This window comes from Amphiura filiformis, chromosome 20, assembly GCF_039555335.1.
Source record: "Amphiura filiformis chromosome 20, Afil_fr2py, whole genome shotgun sequence".
NCBI classification, from domain to species: Eukaryota; Metazoa; Echinodermata; class Ophiuroidea; order Amphilepidida; family Amphiuridae; genus Amphiura; species Amphiura filiformis.
Window position 1 is genome coordinate 37425106 of NC_092647.1, and position 22175 is coordinate 37447280.

Genomic DNA, 22175 nt, shown 5'->3' on the forward strand with positions numbered 1-22175 from the left:
AGGTCATCAACTGGATGCTAAACTGAAATCATTCCTCGTAATAGGCGATTGGCAGTTGATCTTAGGACCTCTTATGAAAGCACCCTATTGTAAACCGCCATAATGGTTTGTAACGCATGGAGATCAATTCAAAATAATGCACTACCGACATTAAAGCGAAAGCCAGAAATCAAACAATTTCTTGCGTCTTGTAAGTACAAAAGTTTTTGCATGTAGCGTTTTACGTGCCCCATCAGCACAATAACACATTGCATGAAGAAGGCAAGTAAGGGTAATCCACAGGTGCACTATTTTGCCCTTCATGTGCAACACGCAAACATGGCAGAGTTGGGACTCTTTGGGTGCACTGAATCTCTTTGATTGCATCTGTACTCTTCATTATATAACCAAAGGGCTATTCCATTTAAAATCCACACTACCCCTGTGGAAGATTTAGCTCAAGTCTTCCACAGAGGGAGTATGAGTTTCAAATTGAATAGACAATTAGGTAACTTCCATTTGAACTACTCACTCCAGTTGTGGAAGATATATGTAAAGCCATAATACAGAGGGGGTATGGGTTTCAAAATGATTAACCATGGCCAATTACATTTGAAAAACATACTCCCTCCATGGAAGATATTTCCAAAATCTTCCACAGGGGTAGTGTGGATTTTAAATGGAATAGCCCAATGTTGTAAGGTAATCCAGGGCTAGAAGTTTGTTACATGCTGCAAGAATCCATTTAGATCGCTAAAGAATTTACATTATGTTTTTAAAAGAATCCACTTGAAATCTCGAAACTTTAGGAGAATCTTTAATTGTTTCTTGGATTCTCATCAAATTTCTAGCATCTGAACACTTCATATAATTATATTGTAAGGTAATCCAGGGCTAGAAGTTTGTTACATGCTGCAAGATTCCATTTAGATAAGATCGCTAAAGAATTTACATTATGTTTTTAAAAGAATCCACTTGAAAATCTTACAACTTTAGGAGAATCTTTGTAAGAATTGTTTCTTGGTTTCTCGTCAAATTTCTAGGCATGAAATTTTATCGCAATGTGAGAATCAACCTTGATTCTTTCAAAGGTATATTGCGAGAATCATTTCATTCACATGAAATATCTGTTGTGAAGATTTATTTACATTAAAAATCTTTTTCACATGAATCTTTACAATGAATAGCAAATTCACACCAAACAATTCTATGCTTGGTCATAACTTAAGTAGGCTCAATATCTGAAATCTGTGTCAAGTTAAATATTAAAGACCTCATTTTGCAAGTCCAACTCTTGATTGCAGTACTTAGAGAGGTTGATATTTTTGTCACCCTGTTATCTTATGGAGCTAAATTTGTTCAATCTTTTGATCAACTGTTGATGCCTATTTGGCCGTTATAATTTATGAAAAAACATTTAAATCAGTGGTGTGCGCAGCCCCCACTTTTGTTGGTCATTCGGGGGTTTCAGGGGGAAAACGTTAAAAACGTCAAAATTTGCTCCTAATCAGACTCCATTCGGGGAAACTGAACCCGAACTGAACAACCTGCCCCCCCCCCACTTTCAATGTGCTGCGCACGCCACTGCATTTAATTGAATGTTTAATGACTTACCATATTTGTAACTTAATCTTTTTCCCATCTAATTCTATGGTTCTGATTTTGAAATCAATTCCTGTAAAAATAGAAAAGATAGAGAAAAAATACCACAATTAGTACAATTAATAATATTAAAGAAAATTAAAATCCCTGTGGTTATTTTGCAGAAAAGATACTTGTATACATGTCCTGATCGAATATAAGAAACTTATTTGGTGAAAAACTTCAGTATGACACATGACCTTAGATGTGTTCCTATAAAACAGAAGTCTACTACATCAGGTCTTCATACACTCTTAGATAGCGAGAACTAATCAGAGCAAGCGTTAGAAAAATCCAAACCATGCATTGATTGTGTAATGTGCACTCCGCGTACTACGCCCAGTGCTTTAGCACGCGTTCGCGTCGCGTAGGCTTGATACATTTTTCGGGTGGGTTGATGCATTTATATTTGGTTCTATTTTCCAATATTTTTAGTGATTATTTTGTTATAAAAACAGCAAAAATCATGAGGTTTTTTTTTCTCGTGTATGAAATAGGTTAATGAATGCGTATTACTTGTTGCTCGAGAAATTAGACAAAATAATACACTTGCGCTGATGTTGAATTGTTGATGCGTCTAATGCACTCCCCCCTTCGGGGCTTGTGCATTAGACGCATCAACATCAGCGCGTGTGCATTATTTTGTCTAATTTATCTCCCAACAAATAATACACGTTCATTAACCTATAATCGTCAGCCAACTTGCCAATATACTATGAAAATCGCATTACAATATCGGTCATTAATTACTAGATGGAGATCTAAGTATTTTTCAATACTTTTTAAAAATATCTTGTCTTTAAAAAAGACAAGATATCTTACAATCAAGAAAAGACATAGCAACCTGTACCATGGCAGTATTTCAACCAAAAGCACATGACTACATCCATAATGCATACCTCACTCACTCTGACTCATATGCAATTGCTATCAATTTAAACTTGGCTACATTAATTACCCACCCACTACAGATTATCTGCTTTTATACAGCAGCGTTTAATTATGCAATGCTTTGCCAGCTTTCTTGTCACTATACCTAATATAACATGCTTTGACTCCATAAAATACATGCTTCTGCAAGTAAATTGTTTGATGTAACTTTGCACAAATACAGTACTGGCTAGGGGAATGCAGTTTCTTGAAAGGGGAGTGTTTATTAGAAGCACATTTTCAGCGAAAAAAGCTTAAAAATCAGGGCAAAAATTGAAGTATGAAGAATCCACTTGCAGTTCCTTTCCAGGTTCAAATCCAATATGGAGACATCCATGTAATAGGATATTATTGTGGTAAATACTGTGAAATTACATCGGTACTTATTTCAAGCAAGAATGCATGTATTTAGTAAAATTCTACATAATATGACAATGAACTGGATGGGAGTGTTGTAGGTTTTGTCCTTGCTTCCCCCCCCCCATAGCCGAGGACTAGACTTGCGATGTGTTTAGGACCTTTAAAAAGGAGTATTTCGTGATCCTAGCATCCTCTTTTTATGACATTTTTTAGCACATATCCACAAAAAAAGCTTATTCCCGAAATTTCAGTTGATTCCGATTTTGCATATTTACGAGTTATGCATGATTATGTGTATTACACTGCTCCATACATGTAGACAATGTGTTGTAATTTCGTTCTGGTATACCAGAACAAAATTCAAATTTCATGATATCTTTGCTAAACAAATTAATCTGCAAGAAATTTTTGAACATAAACAAAAATCTCAACTTTTTTGAGAAAAGTGGGGGATGATGCTGTGGATCACGAATTGCCCTTTCAAAAGATATGTTGCAAGCTTAATGATATGCACCACTGAACATGTGCAGATCATCAACCATTTCACAGTGTACACAAATGTATCATAACACTATTCCTATGTCACATGTCTTCATGTAAAACAGACAAGAAAATGTACTTTGCTGCGTACCAGCTAGTTTTGCCTACAAATTAAACTCATTGTCTTGGGCTTCATCCGCACAACAGAGATGCATCAATAAGTTCAAAAACCTTGAAGACATTTTCTGCAAGAAATCTGCACAAACCACTTGTAAAACTTACCAATAGTTGGAAATATTTCAGGGCAAAAACTCTCACCCATATACCTATTGATTATAGTAGACTTCCCCACATCTGACTCGCCAATGACAACAAACTTGAATAATACAGGATAATGAATGAAGTCTGTGGGTGTTTCTAGCACCTTCAATGGCGTGTATGTGTTCATCATCTTGAATCAAGATTGAATATTCTTCTTTATGTCACTTTTTTGGAGTGGCCTATTATTTAGGCTAGCTTCAAATTCAACAGTGTGAACTCCAGTAACAATTTATAGACAATCCTGATGACTCCCTTAAATAAGCAACAGTGTGATATTTCTCCTTTAAAGACAAAACTAAGTTAATACCAATGATTACTGATGGATGTCTCTTATTAACACCAGTTGGTTACATAATCAGCATAATTTAAGACCACCGCAGAAGGCACCATGTAAAGACACAACCCCATAATAATAAATGCTGCTTAGACAATATATATTTCCAGGAAATAACCAACAAATACACATCTTTTGGTGAAGGAATTTGTAACCCCGACTGACCTGGCACCAGCTTCCTTCCTTATTGGTAGATATATGTTTCCTGGACCTGGAAGCATCATAAAGTTGTCTTGGTGTATGTTTTGATGGTCTCTGATTTGGCTCTGGCCTCCCCTCCCACATGGTCACGCGGATTCAGAAAGTAGACACTCAAGACCAAGTTTCCAGTTTTTGAAAACTTGAAATCCAGAAATCCAGTTTTTGCATGTTAACAATGTATGGTTATCCATGACGACTATGTCCATACATGATCATCAGTAACAACATCTGCCTTGGTATGCATGGAAGTTACATCATACAGGCAAACCTACAGATTGTAGTTCAAGTTGTTACTTTCCTTTTTAGAACTTTTTGTTTCATATTGTTTAGTGTGTTGCACAATTGCAGCTTGTTTCCCTCTGTCTCTTTTCCCAACTAACTGCATAATTAAATCAGCCCAAAAACAAGATGAATTCATGATTTTTTCTCTAAAAATGTGACAAAAATACACAAACAAGTTTTATGTACATGACATGGACTTCAACCTGAAATCACAACACATTGTTTACAAACAAACAGAAGCCTGGAAATTAAAAGCAGCTGATAAAAAATAAATTGAGATAGACTTTAAAGAATGGAAAAAGCTACCTTAAAGCAACCTTCACACTTACAGTGATGACATTGCGGTTGTCTAATTTGGAGCATCATTGGCTATTAATGATAATGGGTGAAACTCTTCTACTTTCCTTGATTTACAAAGCTTTGAACACAAGACCACAAAATTTAACGCTATAATTTGTGTCACAGAATGGATACAACTTACTTCAATAAAATATAAAAGTCTGTAAATCAAGAAACAACAAGTTCAACAAATGGGGAAAAAATCTCATAAAATTATTTATTACCCTTCGTTTATCTAAAATCCATCCTCTACAAAAATGTTCACAAAATCGTTAATCTACAGAACTGTAAATACAAGACATTGTATTCTGTAACAGAACAAGCAAGTGATCATTAACAACAAGCCTAATATCACGAAGATTGATTATGAAAGTGTTCACACTGGCCTCAACCAAGATAATGGAGAGTTTCAACTTTCAAGTGATTTAAGTATCATTTGATTTGAAGACACAATGTATGTATGCATGGTTAATCTTAGCGAAACACGCCACCAGAAGTCTAATTCCTTACCTATGGTCATTATATAATCCTCATTAACACAACGATTGAAGTACTGCATCACCATACTTGTTTTACCGACGGACGCATCGCCTAACATCAGCACTTTGGCCGTGTAATCCGGCTGCGACATAGACGGAATATGCACAGTCGCCATCATGTTACTCAACAATAGCAAAGTACTGAATGACAAACTTATGCTCTTATTAATCTGTCGCATTTAACCAACCCTTGTAATTAGACAAAAATAAATATTTTATTTTTGGATGTTTATGATAGAATTTCCTTTCAATGTCAACAATGCAGGAGATCCCCGATTAGGCCAAAAAAAAAATTGTTGTGTTGCCCTCAAGTGGAAAAATGGGAAATTTGGGTAGGACGGTCAGATTCTTTTTTTTTTCTTTTTTTTTTTTTTTTCTTTAAACCTTCAGTTTTTAAAAATCCCCTCAAATATTAAATAATGCTTGTTCAATTAGGGGACATTTGTCAATTTTGACTTCTGGATACCTGTTAGACAACAATTAAAGACTAGTCTTACAATAAAATATTAATTTTAAGTGAAAAACATTGCGTTTTTTTGAACAAATCTGTAAAAATCATCATTCAAAAAAAAAAAAAATTGCGACCCTGATTTTTCATGATATAGGGTAGGACGGTTGAGGGCAACACAACAATTTTTTTTTGGCCTTATCAGCATGTGTAAAATTTTATAAGTTCTGTGAACAGAGCCAGTCGGAGACACAGTATGGACTATGTTGGACGTGAGTCAAAATGTTGAAACACATAGTGTTCATTGAAGCCATGTGCATTTATAAGGTGTTTACCAATATGTATTTAAATAAAGGGTTTTTTTAGGGAAAGAAATGTTGGAGGAATGTGAATTTTTCTTTAATTTAACTGAAAGACGAGCAGCGCAGAAGATCAGTATTTGTTACAGACAGCGGTAAGAGCCAGTGCACGGTAACCCAATGTATATTAATTAGCAAACAGGATGTAGTGGGTTCAATGCTAAAATCCTGTAAACACATGTGTGTAATGACACATACTAACAATGATACCATACATATTGGGCATCACAGAGCTGTCAGTACATGTATGGGTGGCAGGCAAAGAGCATCATTGTAAATAAAAATTGGAATCTGAAAATGTGTCCACATTTCGAAAGAAAGAAAAGATCAACTGGTCAGGAGAGAGCGACTTTCAAACAAAGTATGGCTAGAATACTTTGTTTCAAATATCATTGTAGTCCTTTTGCAAGGCTGAACACCAGCAAGGCCACACTGCTTCAAACTTTTTTAGACTAGCCTGATGCCTTCAGTCGGTAAACATTCTGTTGACAACGGAGAAAGTTACATACGTGTATGTTAATCTTGCACTGCACTTGACCAGAATCTGGAGACCTGATTCTGCAGTTGTGTCTAAGTTAACCTTTTGACCTCCTTGGAACAAATAGTGCGCAATCTTGACGCAATGATGTGCAAATCCCATGCACATCAAACATCAAGCTACAAATGTATGGTTTCCAACAAAACTTGCACGCATTTATATTTTTGTGTGCATGACTCTTGCACACAACGCATTGTGTTTTAGTCGTCACCAAGCATATCACTTTGACATGTGAGCTGCTAGACAACATATAGGATTCATTCTAATTTCTTACCAATCGTTGAAATGTACTGATGTTGAAAAGCATCCATTGCAAAACGTATCAGTATACAAGTCTTGCCTACTCTCATATCCCCAATCACTAGCACACGATATGTACAATCTACTATCTCTCTACAACCCATATTGCTTCTCTCGTGAAATTATAACTTGAAGAGTCACTTGTTGCATCTGGTTTGATATTATCATTCCTAGCCTTACCTTGCTTTATATAATATTTGGAACTTTTGGTTTGTACACAAACATATTGCAATCTAGGGAATTACCCACAAGGATGTCCATGTGATCATATCCCTGATGTGATGTACAGGACATGAGATCTTTGCAACTCTGAAACCAACACACCTTTCATAATACAGGGCTAAAATATTTGTGTTATGTGGATATGATCATGTGATAGTTGTGGTCTATTTAGAATTTACTAGACCTTTGCAACATATAATAATGTACTGGTACTTTTTTATGGATTGAATTGCTACATGTCATGCAACATATCCTTGTTAGAGAAACCACTCTCACATTTGATGGTGCAATGTAGTGTCATGTACTGCCTATAAATAATTGAAAATAAAGGAGCCATACACCAGGAGTCCATTTCACTAAACCTAAAGTTGTAACTCAAGTAACCGTTCATAAAGTTACAAATACCCAATACTAGACGTAACTTTACAAAGGGTCTCTGTAGTAAATCACTATTACTTACGATGGGTACCGTTTGTGAAATGTGGGTACCGTTCGTAAGGAATTTTTGTGAAATGGAACTTACAACTCGTCGTAAGTTACGAACGATTTTGAGACTTATGAAGATTCGTAAAGTTTAGTGAAATGGATCCCAGGGGTGTTGTTTCATGTAACTTTGCGTGAATCAAAATTGATAAACACAAACTCATCTTGAAAGAATCAAAAGAATCTTGGAAGTCAATTTACTGTGTGTGAAATAGGCATTATTTTAGGAGAATCAATTTTGATTAATTCTCACAAACTAAGTTTAATTTTTTTAATTGTGATTAAAATCACAATTAAAATTGCGATTGATAATTTGGCAGATGACATCCTGTAAGTCTAGCTTGTACATGTACAAGTTTGTAGTTACATTGTAGTCTTAAAAGCGTCATAATGACACTTATAGTGGGAATTCCAATTGAATGAACGCAGCTTTCAATAGCATGACGAATATTTGCGTACACTCCGCGATATACGCCAGCGTGTGCAACTGTGCGTGAGCAACGAGGAAGTGAATCTAACCATGCCAACGCACTTTTCGTGATTGGTTAGCATTGTATCCAAGGTCGATGCGTTAAGCGTTGTAGTTTGAAATACGCGATATATGATCGCGGTTGGATCGAGTACAGCTATTGAAAGCTGCGTTCATTCAATTAGAATTCCCACTATAGTAAAATTTTATAATAGATTTATGTTTATGGCAGCCTAGTCGAAAATAAAGTTTTCTACATGTCGAATATGAAAGCGAGGTTCACCACATGTCAAATATGAAATACATGCAAGGTTAGCTTCAAAATACAGCTAGGTTTAGGATTAGGGTTACAGCTAGGTGAACCTTATTTCATTATATTTGATATAACAAACATTTTACCACATAGCAAACCATCAATATAGTGAACCTTGGATGCTGTAACCTCATGATTAAATGGGTCTTAAGTTGCTGGAACTTCAACAATCCATCCTCTGGTCAAATCAAGATATAATTCACACAAAAATACTTAGGATGGAGCCTTACCAATAGTCAAAATGTATTGATTTGTGAATGTGCCCTCTGTGAATTGCACTAATAAACATGTCTTGCCAACAGATGTGTCACCGATAACCAACACTTTGAATCTTAAGTCTGGTTCTGGCACTTGCTCCAGATGATATGCCATAATAGTTCATTCAGTGAACGATCACCTCATTCACTAGTGTAGTGTACATTTTTGTACATACACCCATACCAAATAATTCACCCTGAACTCCAATGTTATTGCTACAATACACCTACATAGATGTATCTTCAGAAGAACCATACAAAGTGAACATACATGAAAACAGTTCCGTAAATCAATGTTGATTTAAGCCTCAAATCCAATCGTAAGGGAAATTCCCAAATAGAACATCTTCAGTCGTCATTATGTATTTTAAGTGTACTTTGAAGGTAACGTGGAGATATACCTGGCGTACAATCTATGTCCAATACCAATAATGGCTGACAGGATTTATTCAAGCAAAGCTATACAAATTAGCTTCCAATAGTCAAGTGCCATTTGACTGCACATAATTAAATGCTTACCTGGGATTCAACCATGCTCAAACAAAAATAACTGAAAAAGGCCCCTGATCGATCAAATTGAAACTTGAAAATGAAACTTGGAAAAAATTCTTGCAAATTAATCATATGAAATGGAATAGTTAATGATCAATTATTCAATTTTCATTTAAAACATTTTTGTTCATAAAGTAGATGGAACTAGGCAGAAAATTCCATAAAAAGTGCAGTTACAGAACATCATTGGTTTAATCCTCACTCCAAAGCAGTTGCCCACTTTAAGTGGATTGCATGAATGACAAAAGTTTGCAGATTTAGATCAGATTTGTTGATTAACAACTATTTTTGTAAATTAATCAAAATTCCTTGGCAATGTGCAGTTCCCCTTTGCACAAGCATGCACATAGCAACCAGCTCGAGAAAGGGGAACTGCACATGCGCACACTGGTTTTACAAGGTTATTTCCCCTTTGTGACGTCAGGCCGACCAAGAGAATCAAGATAGCAAAGAACTTGGCATACAAGTTGCAAAAGGAAAGTACAAGCAGATATATCCTCTAAAACTTCTTACCAATTGTATACATAGAAGAAGTCGCATACATATAATCCGTAAATCGCACCAGCATGCTCGTTTTCCCTACTTCCGTATCCCCTATAAGCAATAACTTAATCTTATAATCTGGTCTCGACAACTTATTTGCTGACCCAGAATCCATGACTTGTTCAAAACATCCAAGCTGTCCAAATTCAACAGTCTATACATCGATGAAGGAGGCTTCATTTCAAAGTCTCTGTATACTGTGTACAGAATTCCCCAACTGTAGGTACTTTACAGGATATTAGTGATCATTAAAGAGTGGCCAATATCCTGTGACTCTAGGTTTCCAATGAAAACAAATCAAGTATATATTTCCATATGATGAAATAGTTATCACATAAAGATCTAAGACTTGGTGTGGACCATTTCCAAACACACACGTCACTACATGTACTTGTGTTGAATGAGTCCTCTCCCTCTCCAGGATCTGTGCTCTGCAGTAATAAGTGTAGCAATATCACCTTGCATCTTTTGACGAAAACTTGAGGAAATCAAAATGGATGTTTGAAACGTTTCCTTCCCACTTATAATGAGTCTCATCTGTTGTTAGCATTCAAAAAAATCTGATACAAATTTAACAATGTTAAAAGAACTATAAATTGAATGAGGCACAGATGGGCAACCTAACTTTATCAATTAAAATGTTTTTAATTTGCCGTAACTAATCGAAGGAGCTTACTCTTTTCTTCTTTGAACCACTGACTTTTCAAAACTGGTTGTTGTTGAGATGATCCAACAGCTGAAAAGTGTGTTTTTTTTTTTTAATACTACAGCCTGGGTTTTTTTTAACTGTCAAGTCAAATTTCTCTTTTTTGTTGATATCCAAATTTATGTTGACATGTCAGGATATTTGGAATGCATGTTAACATAATGCATGCCAACAACAGCCCTACAAAGTAATGATGCTGCATCATAGTAACATGTTGTTACAACAAATTGTTTAGTTCCTTATGCTATTGCTTAAAAACCTACATGTTTAGTTTGTTGAGCATCTAATTGGTGAAAAAAATGAGACTCATAACATTGTGTATTGATATTGAATGACATGCACATAGTTGGTCACAGCACTTTATGCTAGTTGCACATTGCGCATTGCATAATACTGTAAAACGCTTTAATTTTGCGAGGTATTTAATTCGCGAAAATTTGCGCAAAATATAAAATTTTACATTGAAACTAACAGTAAATCTTCTGGATTCGCGTACGGTATTTAAAACCCTCATAAAATCCTGCTTTTTCTCAATTCGCGAAATAAAGTACCTGCGAAATTTAAGTGTTTTACAGTATATGACTGGTGCGCATTAATGTTGTTGGGACTTTATTGATACCCACACAGCAACAAAAAACAGATAATTTTCACACGCTTATGAGCTGGACAAACTATAACCCTAATCCTAAGGGGATGGGATGGTGACCGATTATCAAAATATAAAGCTTTTTCACTCTAACCAACTTTGCATCTTACTCTTACCAATTGTAGCCAGAGTAGTTGGTTGAAAATCATCATCAGCAAAGCGAACAAGCATGCTAGTTTTACCAACACTAGTATCCCCTATAAGCAACAACTTAAACTTGAAATCAACTTGCTGAACTTGTAAGTATTCCATGATCTATTGTTGTTGCATCAAAATCTCACCATTAACTGGCCAACAATAGAAAATGCTTACAAATAGTCATGTGCTGTACAGGAAAAAATGAAAAAATGTATGCTGTAGTCCAAGGTTCGATATAAAATATGATAAAATCGGTTTCAATCATATTAATAGGTTACAAAGTGATGAACTTTGGAATTCAGGGGTCCACCTTACCTGTCAATCGTACATGTAGGGGTCCACGCACCAAAATCTATATGATGCTAAAGTTTCATGGGGTCAAAAAACCAGCATAATCTGTCACAGACCCTGGGAGTGAGACCCTGGAAATGCTGACTTTGAACTTGCTCCGATTATGAAATGGTGGTGGCAAAATGAAAATGAAACAATCAACGTTTCATGCCATTGCTATTGTGAACACATAAAAGTAACCCCCCCCCAATGAATGACCAAATTTTATTCCAAACGGATTGTTATGTGCCAAATTTGGGATAGGCATTTGAAGCAGAATTGATTTCTCATTTGTTGCAATGGTCCAAATATTGATGTCACAGCATACATTTAAAATTTGAAAGTTGCAGCAAAATCCTATTGCCAGTATCCATAAAAGGAAAACTGTTTGGCTCTAAATGAATTACTCTTTTTTTGTTTTCTGAATTATTAGGTCATACATGAGATAAACAATAAAAATTGCCAGTGGTCATTAAATATCAAATTGAAATATGAAGATTTCGATGTTCCTGTGATGATTGTAGCAGTGTTTTAGACAGTGATAGAATCCTTGAGGATCAGCGTACTCAAGAATCAATTGCAATTATCAACTGCGTTTCCACTACACTCCATCAAAGGCTGCCTGTAATCCATAAGTTTTGATAATAATAATAATAATAGTAAGCCGCACTTATTATGACATCAGCATTCAAATTACATCTGGAAGGTTAATGTGACTTCTCTAATGACCTGCAAACTTAATCCATATTAGGTCATAAGATTAAGCACTTGAGAATCACAAACTGGCTTGTTTGCTCATTATTACTTAAATTTTACTTTGAATTCACTTGGGGCTATCACAATATCACCCTGATTTATACATTTTTGGAATTTAGGGATCATAATCCTCAAGACAATTCACATAGCAGATTTCTTGAAGTCTATGTATACAACAGACTCAGGCCAAAAAAAAATAAATGTTTGTTTGTCCACGTCCGACCGACCGTGTACCCTGGTCCCGACCGTGTCCTTTTTTTTTTTTTTTATTTGCGTTGAATGTGCTAGTAAAACAGTGGTTAGTATAAATTTAAAGAAAGAAAATGTAAAGAAAATGAACAGTATAACATGCAGAACCATCTCAAGAGTTATACCAGTAAAGTGCTGTGTGTTTTGATTTATTTACCAGTCTTCAAATTGTCAGTTTCAAGTGCAATATCTGTAAAAATAAATAAATAAATAATCCGACCTACCGACCCAACTGTTTCATAAGCCTCTATGGACAAACAAACAATTTATTTTTTTTGGCCCCATCATGATCCAAAGAAATAAGCCAGTTCTAAGAATTGCGCTGTCAAACACCAATATTATGGGTGTGTGGGTGGGGGTGTGCACCAGCATTAAATGAGGACACCCACAAGACTTTTCATATTCAAACCTTGGACCTACCTGCACACATGCGCTGTCCATGGTTCACAAAGGCTGTCGTTCATTTTACCTCATTATTTCAGTTTAAATTGAACAAAAAAAACCTTCCTGACAGTTTATACAACATTTTGGTCATTCTTGTAATGTTTCGGTTGCGAGAATCAACTTCTCTCATTGTATCATACAGTAAGTGCAGTGACTATGATGGATTTTGATTCTCGCAAACCAAGATGAAATAGGCCCTGCGATGTTGGTTATTTATAAACCATCATGATCAGACATTATGTATACCTCAATCAAATTCTTACCAACAGTCGTCATATGATTATATGTAAATGAATCAATGGAATATCTAAACAGCAGAGAAGTTTTGCCAACTTCACTATCACCAATAAGAAGAAACTTGTAAAATGTCTTTGCTGGCTTCAACATTGATCCAGTTGTCATGGTTACTTCACGATGTGGCCATACATGAGAATCATAAATGTCAAAACTTTGTACAAGTTTTACTTCCAGCCACAACTGGGAATAAACATGTGACGAAGATTACATTTAACAACCACATGCCAAAATAGCCTCATTTTCAAGTCAATTCCACAGTGATAGGTCATAAACTCCTGTTGATTATGGGTTAACGTTTTACAACCAATCAATTCAACGCTCATTCTAAGCATTTACAAACAAATTGCGCCGAAGAACTCTGGCCTGATGACAGGCTGGCTCAGTAATCAGGATCCGTAAAGAACATTTAATGCATGTACACACTTGTAAAGCTAGTTCCAAGGTTCAGTTTTAATCAACACAAACACTGATAAACAGATAGTAAACAGTAAAAGCGAGTCTAAGGGGTCTGTCAGTAAAAAATGCAAGGTTTATTGCAAGTCCACAGAAATATGCATGTATTGAAGACTTCACATGCAACTGTCAGTCAGCTGCAACCGGTCATAGTGATTTGTTAGTCGAAACTTATTAAGCAATTTGAGATAGATTACGCAACATCTCGACTCATCGAGACATGGGTTAAGCCTAGATATCAAAAAACTGCCCTTTACAGACACATTGGCCATATTCCGACATTGGGAATTAGGCTGCCAGTGAGTGCACCACCAAGTGGCAAGTTTCACAACAATAATCAAAATGGTGATTCATCGCAAAACAAACCATGTTACATTTAATGCACCAAAAATTGCCTATAGACATTTAGAGGCTGTAACTTAGTTGTTGATTCTACAAATATTTATGAAATTCTATTACAAATTAAATTTATCTCATAGAAAGACGGGTGGACGATTCGCTGACCTCCTCCACAACCAGTTTCTGCTCGCTCCAAACGAACAGTCTGCCGCGATAACACACAAGCCCTTTTTGACTGGCTAAAATCTTTTCCACGACATCAACAACAACTTCAAACAATGCTTTCAACCCAGGCTTTCAATAGCTTATTCGGCTACTTAATATTGTGTATCAAATGCAGACAGACATGAAAGTCTGTTGACAAAGCACAGTGGACCATAGGCATTAGCCAGGATTTGAAAATAGGCATCCAACCCAGTCTGGGATTCTGCCGCCAACGGCTGAAATCCGGCTATTCACCAAACCAGGAAAAGCTTAAACAAAATGGCGCCCATCGAAGGTCGTACTTGCGAAAATGCATCATAAAGTACCTTTATAGACATTTAGAGGCTCCTAACAGTAGTTTGTAACCTATACATTTAGAGGCTTGTATAACAGTTGTAACATTCAACATGATTGTATATATGACAGCCGGATGGGTCTCTAACTAAAGCTTTGCGGTGTTGTGCTACATGTATCTCGGTATCTCGTGGGTCCTTTATGGCCTAGGACCTAACTGTTACTACATGTATTAGATGACAGCCAATCAGAAACGACCCAATACCTTACAAGTGGAAAACGGTTGGTGACTTTGTGTGAAGCAAGCGGAACCAATTTTAAATTATTTCTAAATTAAAACTGGCGGCAGGGGAAACTAGCTGACAAAGCCCTTGCATCAAGACCAACAAGACCTGCAAAATTTGGAGTGCAATATTATTATTTGAATTACTTCAACAGATACTACATGTAGCTTCTAAATGATACAATGTGCATACTTTATTTTATGAAGTCCAATATAATTATGTCAAAAAGCTATTGAACGAGGCACACACAAAATGCGTCATCTACGTATACATCTGCTTCACTCTACTTCATGTGACCTACAATGTATAATGATATCTTCTGAGTTTATCAAAAAAGGCATCAATCCTTTACATCAAAACATCATTCTTAGGAAAACCACATACAGTACCTACTTCCTACAAGTCCATATTTACGGAGGTAAATATATCACTAGGATCCACAACATGCTCATCTATCAGGGGCACAGTTCTTTAACTAACCCCAATACATTTGTACATTCATTGAATGACCTTTGAAAGTTTGGGTACAAAAACTCATACTCTGCAACTTGAGGTCCAATTTTGTACTGATTGTTTAATTGAGGTTATTGAACTATGCAATTAGGATGAGGCCATTGTGGTCCATAGTGTAACTGTAAATGAGTGATTCAATGTTTCTTGGTTGTCTTGGTTGCAAGAATTCCTCTTAGTGCTAAGTGATACTCAGACAATGTTCACATTACCTGTTAATTTCAAATTACACAAGCCATTGTGACCAGTTTCAATTTGTTACAGGCTCCTATAAATTGTGTGACTAAATGAATGATCGGTTCTAGTAAGAATATTACATCATGAAAGTTGCACATTGTAAATTATATAATTGACAAACAAGGCCTGTTTTTTGCAGAACATTATCCACAGCTTTGAGTATTTTATAGGTAAGACATGATTGTACAAGCACATACGCTTAATCAAACTTTCAAAAGGGGAAGGAAGTAAGTAGACCTGCATGTACAGGATTGTCGATGTGCATGGAAGACTGTCCATGTCATTCAAATTATGACTCTAAACTCCAATCACTCCATTTTGATGCTTATTTTTCAAAGAAGGTTTCCACTTCTGGGGAGAGGGCATGGGGCACTTCCCCTCAGCAATAGCACCAACCACATACTGTTGACCGCTTGAAGGATTTCAGTCGAACATCATAACTGCAAAGCCTGGGCTATTATAGGCCTAGCATATATACATGTATAGAAGCACTGTAACTCCTCCTGCCCATGGTATAGTGGGTGTATGGGGTCAGGGGGTGCAGGGGTGTGTGTGTGTCAAGTGTCTGGATATGTGCATGTGTGTTACACTATCAGTAGCATGCCTGCACTTTTTCAGAGGGTGGACATGGGGGGAATGCAACTTTCAAGGGGGAGGGCAAACTTTGACGAAAATGGTCAAAAAATGGGCTAAAAAGTACAAAAAAGGCTTAAAATTTTAAATATCAGGACAGCCAGCATCCTACAGAGGGCAAGACTTCTCACAGGAGGCAGCTGCCTCCCTTCCCACTCCCTGGCAACGCCACTGTACACTATGTGCGGTACATGACTACATTTACATGTTATGTCACAATATTTCTGTACTTGATGAGTTCAGACCTGTCCCCCCCCCCTTCATATTATTGCATACTGAGAACTGGGTCAAGCCATATCAATGTGATCAATGTTTCATGGCTTGATTCAAATCACATGTACTCAAATGTTAAGTATCTGTGATTTGTTGCCAATTCATCATTCATATTACTCTGTTAATACGCACAACAACAGGGATCCATGCCATTGCCAGGCACGTGTGATGTAAACAATGCTCAGGATATCGGTGACTGGATGAAACAATATCCCAAAATAGCAAGCATAGTGCTCAGAACAGGTAAATATTAGGTGAAGCAGAGGTATGGTAGGGAAACTATTGTGCGTAAAGGCTGAACCCAATACGACACTGAACACACGGTAAATTCCCATACCATACTGACACTGAACTTTATAACAAATTTATCATACTGTCCATTTTAAGTCATTCTAAGTTTTTAAACATTCTAATTTCTAATTGTTGCAAATAGGAGGAAACATTACAAAAAATTGGATTACTGATTCATGAATTACATATCACATGCATTTTACATGCCCAGTATAATGTGAATTGCCTTTATATGCGTATCTCGCTGTATATATGTGTTGTGTATCATGTTTATGCAATAGGCTCTCATTTAAACTGTAAAGGCAACGTAAGTACACACTCACTGACTACATGTGAAAATATATCCGGCTGGCGATGTTCTTTGATGATTCTAAGTTTATTTGTGCAAATTCAACAGTCCTTATCAAAAACAGAGTACAACTTCTCATAAGAGGAACTAAAAACTAAAAAAAGTTTTTTCTTCTTAAAGAAAGTCATGTACGCTTACCGATAGTTAACACATAGTTTTCTTCCCATAGATTACTACCATCGCAGTGTCAAACAGGTCTTTCCTACTGCTGAATCGCCAATGAGTAGTATCTTGAAATCATAGGAATACTTCACCATGACTGTATAATCATATACAGGTACTTTTTCAATCAAACTCTCTTGATCCCTATACCGGTTATAGGTTGTCTAAACAATGTATTTATCTAGTAATTACACCTTTGTATACTCCATCCAGGAAGAACTATGCAATCCCATTTCCCTTGACATAACATTTCTCGCACATAATTCACCACAAGTAAATGAGTTTATGCACCAATAAGGTAAACCACAATAATCACCTACTACATGTATAACCAACACTTGGTCATATATCAAGCCTGTGCTATACACACTGCTCTCGTTTAATTGTTATCAAATTCTAAACTTCAGTGTATGTATGCTTTGATGTAATTTCTTTATTTGCATTATACTTCACAGAGCACAAACATGATCACGTTGGGTAAGTTTAAAGTTCACCAGGCCTACTAATGAGCAATAGGAAATGACAGCTCAGCGCTCCAATGATGCAGCAAACCTGACAATTTTTTGGTTTCCATTTCCTCACAAAAGTTTTTTAAAATTTACTTTATTTGGTTGTTCAAAAGATGGAAAAGGCGTAAAAATCCATAACTTTTACCATATCATTACATCAATTAATATTTATTGGATGATTAGGATTTGCTTAAATAAACTTCTCTAGTCCACTACCTGGATTTGCTTACCGATAGTAATGATATAATTTTCATAAAACGTTCCTTCAGCAATTCTGTAGGAGATTGAGCTTTTTCCGACAGCAAGGTCACCTAGCAGCATAATCTTATAGTAGACATAAATAGGTTCTGTCACTGTCACCTCCTCGTCACTTGATGATTCATCATTGCTATAACTAGCAGCCATTCCCGGTTTAGCTGCATATACCCTGATTCACATTGCGTTGGTTAGATTTGGTACAAAGTATCAAGCAACCCGTGGTTACAGGATCAATTTATGGCCAAAAATAGCAAGTGCATGGGCAAAATTCCATATTGACTTAATGTCACATGCTAATTGCAACAAGTAGAAAACTGGAACAAGTATATGGGTCTATCTAGGGAGGGCGGCTATTACAAAGAAGACAAAGTACAGCTCTGCTGTATGACATTTACTGGGCAAGTTTCAGGGAAGGGAGGGCGGCTATTACAAAGAAGACAAAGTACAGCTCTGCTGTATGACATTTACTGGGCAAGCTTTAGGGAGGGGAGGGCGGCTATTACAAAGAAGACAAAGTACAGCTCTGCTGTATGACATTTACTGGGCAAGTTTTAGGGAGGGAGGGCGGCTATTACAAAGAAGACAAAGTACAGCTCTGCTGTATGACATTTACTGGGCAAGTTTTAGGGAAGGGAGGGCGGCTATTACAAAGAAGACAAAGTACAGCTCTGCTGTATGACATTTACTGGGCAAGTTTTAGGCAGGGGAGGGCAGCTATTACAAAGAAGACAAAGTAGAGCTCTGCTGTATGACATTTACTGGGCAAGTTTTAGGGAGGGGAGGGCGGCTATTACAAAGAAGACAAAGTAGAGCTCTGCTGTATGACATTTACTGGGCAAGTTTTAGGGAGGGAGGGCGGCTATTACAAAGAAGACAAAGTACAGCTCTGCTGTATGACATTTACTGGGCAAGTTTTAGGGAGGGGAGGGCAGCTATTACAAAGAAGACAAAGTAGAGCTCTGCTGTATGACATTTACTGGGCAAGTTTTAGGCAGGGGAGGGCAGCTATTACAAAGAAGACAAAGTAGAGCTCTGCTGTATGACATTTACTGGGCAAGTTTTAGGGAGGGAGGCGGCTATTACAAAGAAGACAAAGTAGAGCTCTGCTGTATGACATTTACTGGGCAAGTTTTAGGGAGGGGAGGGCGGCTATTACAAAGAAGACAAAGTACAGCTCTGCTGTATGACATTTACTGGGCAAGTTTTAGGGAGGGGCAAGGTGCTATTACAAAGAAGACAAAGTAGAGCTCTGCTGTATGACATTTACTGGGCAAGTTTTAGGGAGGGGAGGGAGGCTATTACAAAGAAGATAAAGTACAGCTCTGCTGTATGACATTTACTGGGCAAGTTTTAGATGTTGCCAATGTAGAGTGCTTCAGGAGAACATCAGGTTGCTCTTTCCAAATTCAGTTTTAAAGTAAGGAAAATTTTGTCTTTTTAAGGCAAATTGCCCATGGCATTTCTATACTGAAATAATACATACATTTTGATGATATGGGGGAAAGGTTCTAGCTAAATGATAATGAACTAGTGCTATATTTTGCACCACCAATATATCAAATCCTCTATGTTATGAGGGGACAAGAAAAAAGAAAGCATTGATGGTGTTTATATTAAACTGCATCAATTTACTGGAACTATCATCTTATATGAACTTCAAAAACAAAAGGTTTGGTGGCCTGGTGGGACAAAATTTCCCTGTGACATCTGCACCCAAACTGACCTGTCCCGAGAGAAGTTACTTTATTTTGCCCCAGCCCTATTTTGATGTGGAATGTATTGGACCTGCCCAATATTATTTTATTTTATTTTAAAATCAATGACACATTAAACACACACAGATAAACCATGACCTTTTAATGAAGAGGGAGACAGCACATAGAATTTGTGTACACCGACATGACACAACTGGTAAGGTCAGTCCCGACTGGACAATTCCATCTTAACCCCCAGCACGACACAGCAATTAACTTTCCAATCAGGCCTGTCCATGTGAACATTTTGTGAAATATAATGCCAAAATTCTGGCTTCGGCTAGATACAGTCCTGAGGGGTACTGCCTGAAAATTAATTGATTTTGGGGTACCCCACGCTCCAGTCAGATGCAGTTCTATGGGGCCTATGGGGATTTCTGTGACTTCTGGCACTGCAGAAGGTTCTCCCTGGAACTAACTGTAAAGGAACCAAATGATTTCTGTTAAGTATGACTTGAGATTGTTTGCCCTTTCAAAATTTTAATACGAGGGCTGCTACTGAGGTGGAACTACATCAATTGTACTACAGTGTAGTTCGATAATTAAAATAATATGGCTAGAACCAATAATCAATCAACACATAGATCAAAGTCACATAGACACACTTTATGCACAGCAGCCTAAGCCATTTGACTCATGATCAGTTGATCACACATGGTTATGGGTTCAAACCCCTGTCAGGGCCAATATGTTGCATTGGGCAAAACAGTCGCTTGTCCAGGTGTCCCATTCCACCACTAACAGCTAAGTGTTGGGGGTTAGTCATAACAGCACTGTATATTGTTGCCTACCAAATGGTGTGATATCCTAGCAGAGCAGAATTGAAAAATAACCGCTTTGATATCCATTATGGATAAAGTGCGCACATTAATTTATTTACTAAATTTATTCATTTTTAATGTAGACATACCTATGGTCATGAGGTAATTATCATCAAAATACTGATTGGTGAATCGCACCAGGATACTTGTCTTGCCCACAGAGGCATCACCAAGAATGAGTAATTTGACATGTGTCGGATCAGGTTGAGCCACAGCCCTGGTTTCCACTATTTCCATCTAAACTGAGTGCCACAGCAGATGCTCAACACAGAGTCAATTCAAAAGGAAGGCCAGCTCTGACCAGCTCCGGAGTAGTTCAGTGTCCACAGTTTCCTATTTTAACTTTTGCCACTACTATCACTGAGTGAAAGTCAATAAATGGTAGTGGCAGAGCTTCCCCTTCATGTCCTGGTTACCTTGGTATTAGCAGTTCACACCATGTTACAATGTCAAAGGTCACCTCACTCGGGCAAACTTCCATGGATAAGATAAGAGCATCAAATCATGAATTACAGTGCAATTTTCTTCCTACATGTATGTACACAGCTATATTGCTAATTGACGCTTTTATATAATCTCACAAATGGCAAAGGTACTGTGTGGCTTGAAGAAAACCAAAACCTTGGTCATTGTGAAAGTTGGAAGTGCAGGTTCCTGGAAACTCTGCAGATGATCTCAACTAGCTTCATATTCCATGATCATTCATAGTTACACCTGGATCAGCCACAGCTAACAAAACTCTTCTCAGCATTTTCTGTGAGGTCTGAGGATTGTTAAAGGTTATTTAGATTGCAACATTTGCATTGGCTTGGTGATTGGTTAGCAAACAGACAGCAATTTGGAGTGAAACAAATTCCTATCTTGAAGTTAGAAGCTTCAATCATATTCCCATAAATTACCGGTCCGCTACCAGGAACCAAGCTTGATTCTTCACAAACATCCTAGTTTATATTACAAACAATACTGATAACTTTGCAGAAAGGCAGAAACTACCTATTTAGCAGACACTTCAGTTCTCCATTGCCTAGTACCAGGACATGTATGTACTACATGTGTGCACACCTATATTGTACACATGTACATACATGTAGTAACCATGATAATGCACATTGTACCTTTTCAAGTTGATATGAAACCAAATAAATTTATGCAGGTCAGTAATCACTATCAATTACACATTCACTTGCTACCAATTGTTTTATGACCTTTGACATTCCTATTTCCACAAGTAATACACTTCCTGTTATCTATAGTCTGTCCCATATCATGGAGCATGACCCCGTCCATCAATCTCATGTACATTGTACATTTGTACACCCTGTCCAAAGTCATAGCCATCTTTTTTTAA

The 22175-nt window shown here is 37.0% G+C and overlaps 1 protein-coding gene across 1 annotated transcript in view; it reads right to left on the reverse strand.

Moving 5' to 3' along the window:
• The window catches only part of LOC140142297 (ras-related protein Rab-8A-like), a 28766-nt gene extending 6968 nt beyond the window's left edge, over positions 1-21798 (reverse strand). Inside the window, exons 1-2 of the mRNA XM_072164266.1 lie at positions 20917-21798; positions 1594-1654 (exon numbers count right to left, since the gene is read on the reverse strand). Of these exons, the coding sequence (XP_072020367.1) occupies positions 1594-1654; positions 20917-21064 (209 nt within the window). The 5' untranslated portion in view covers positions 21065-21798. The remainder of the gene's footprint in view (positions 1-1593; positions 1655-20916) is intronic.
• Positions 21799-22175: the final 377 nt, after the last annotated feature.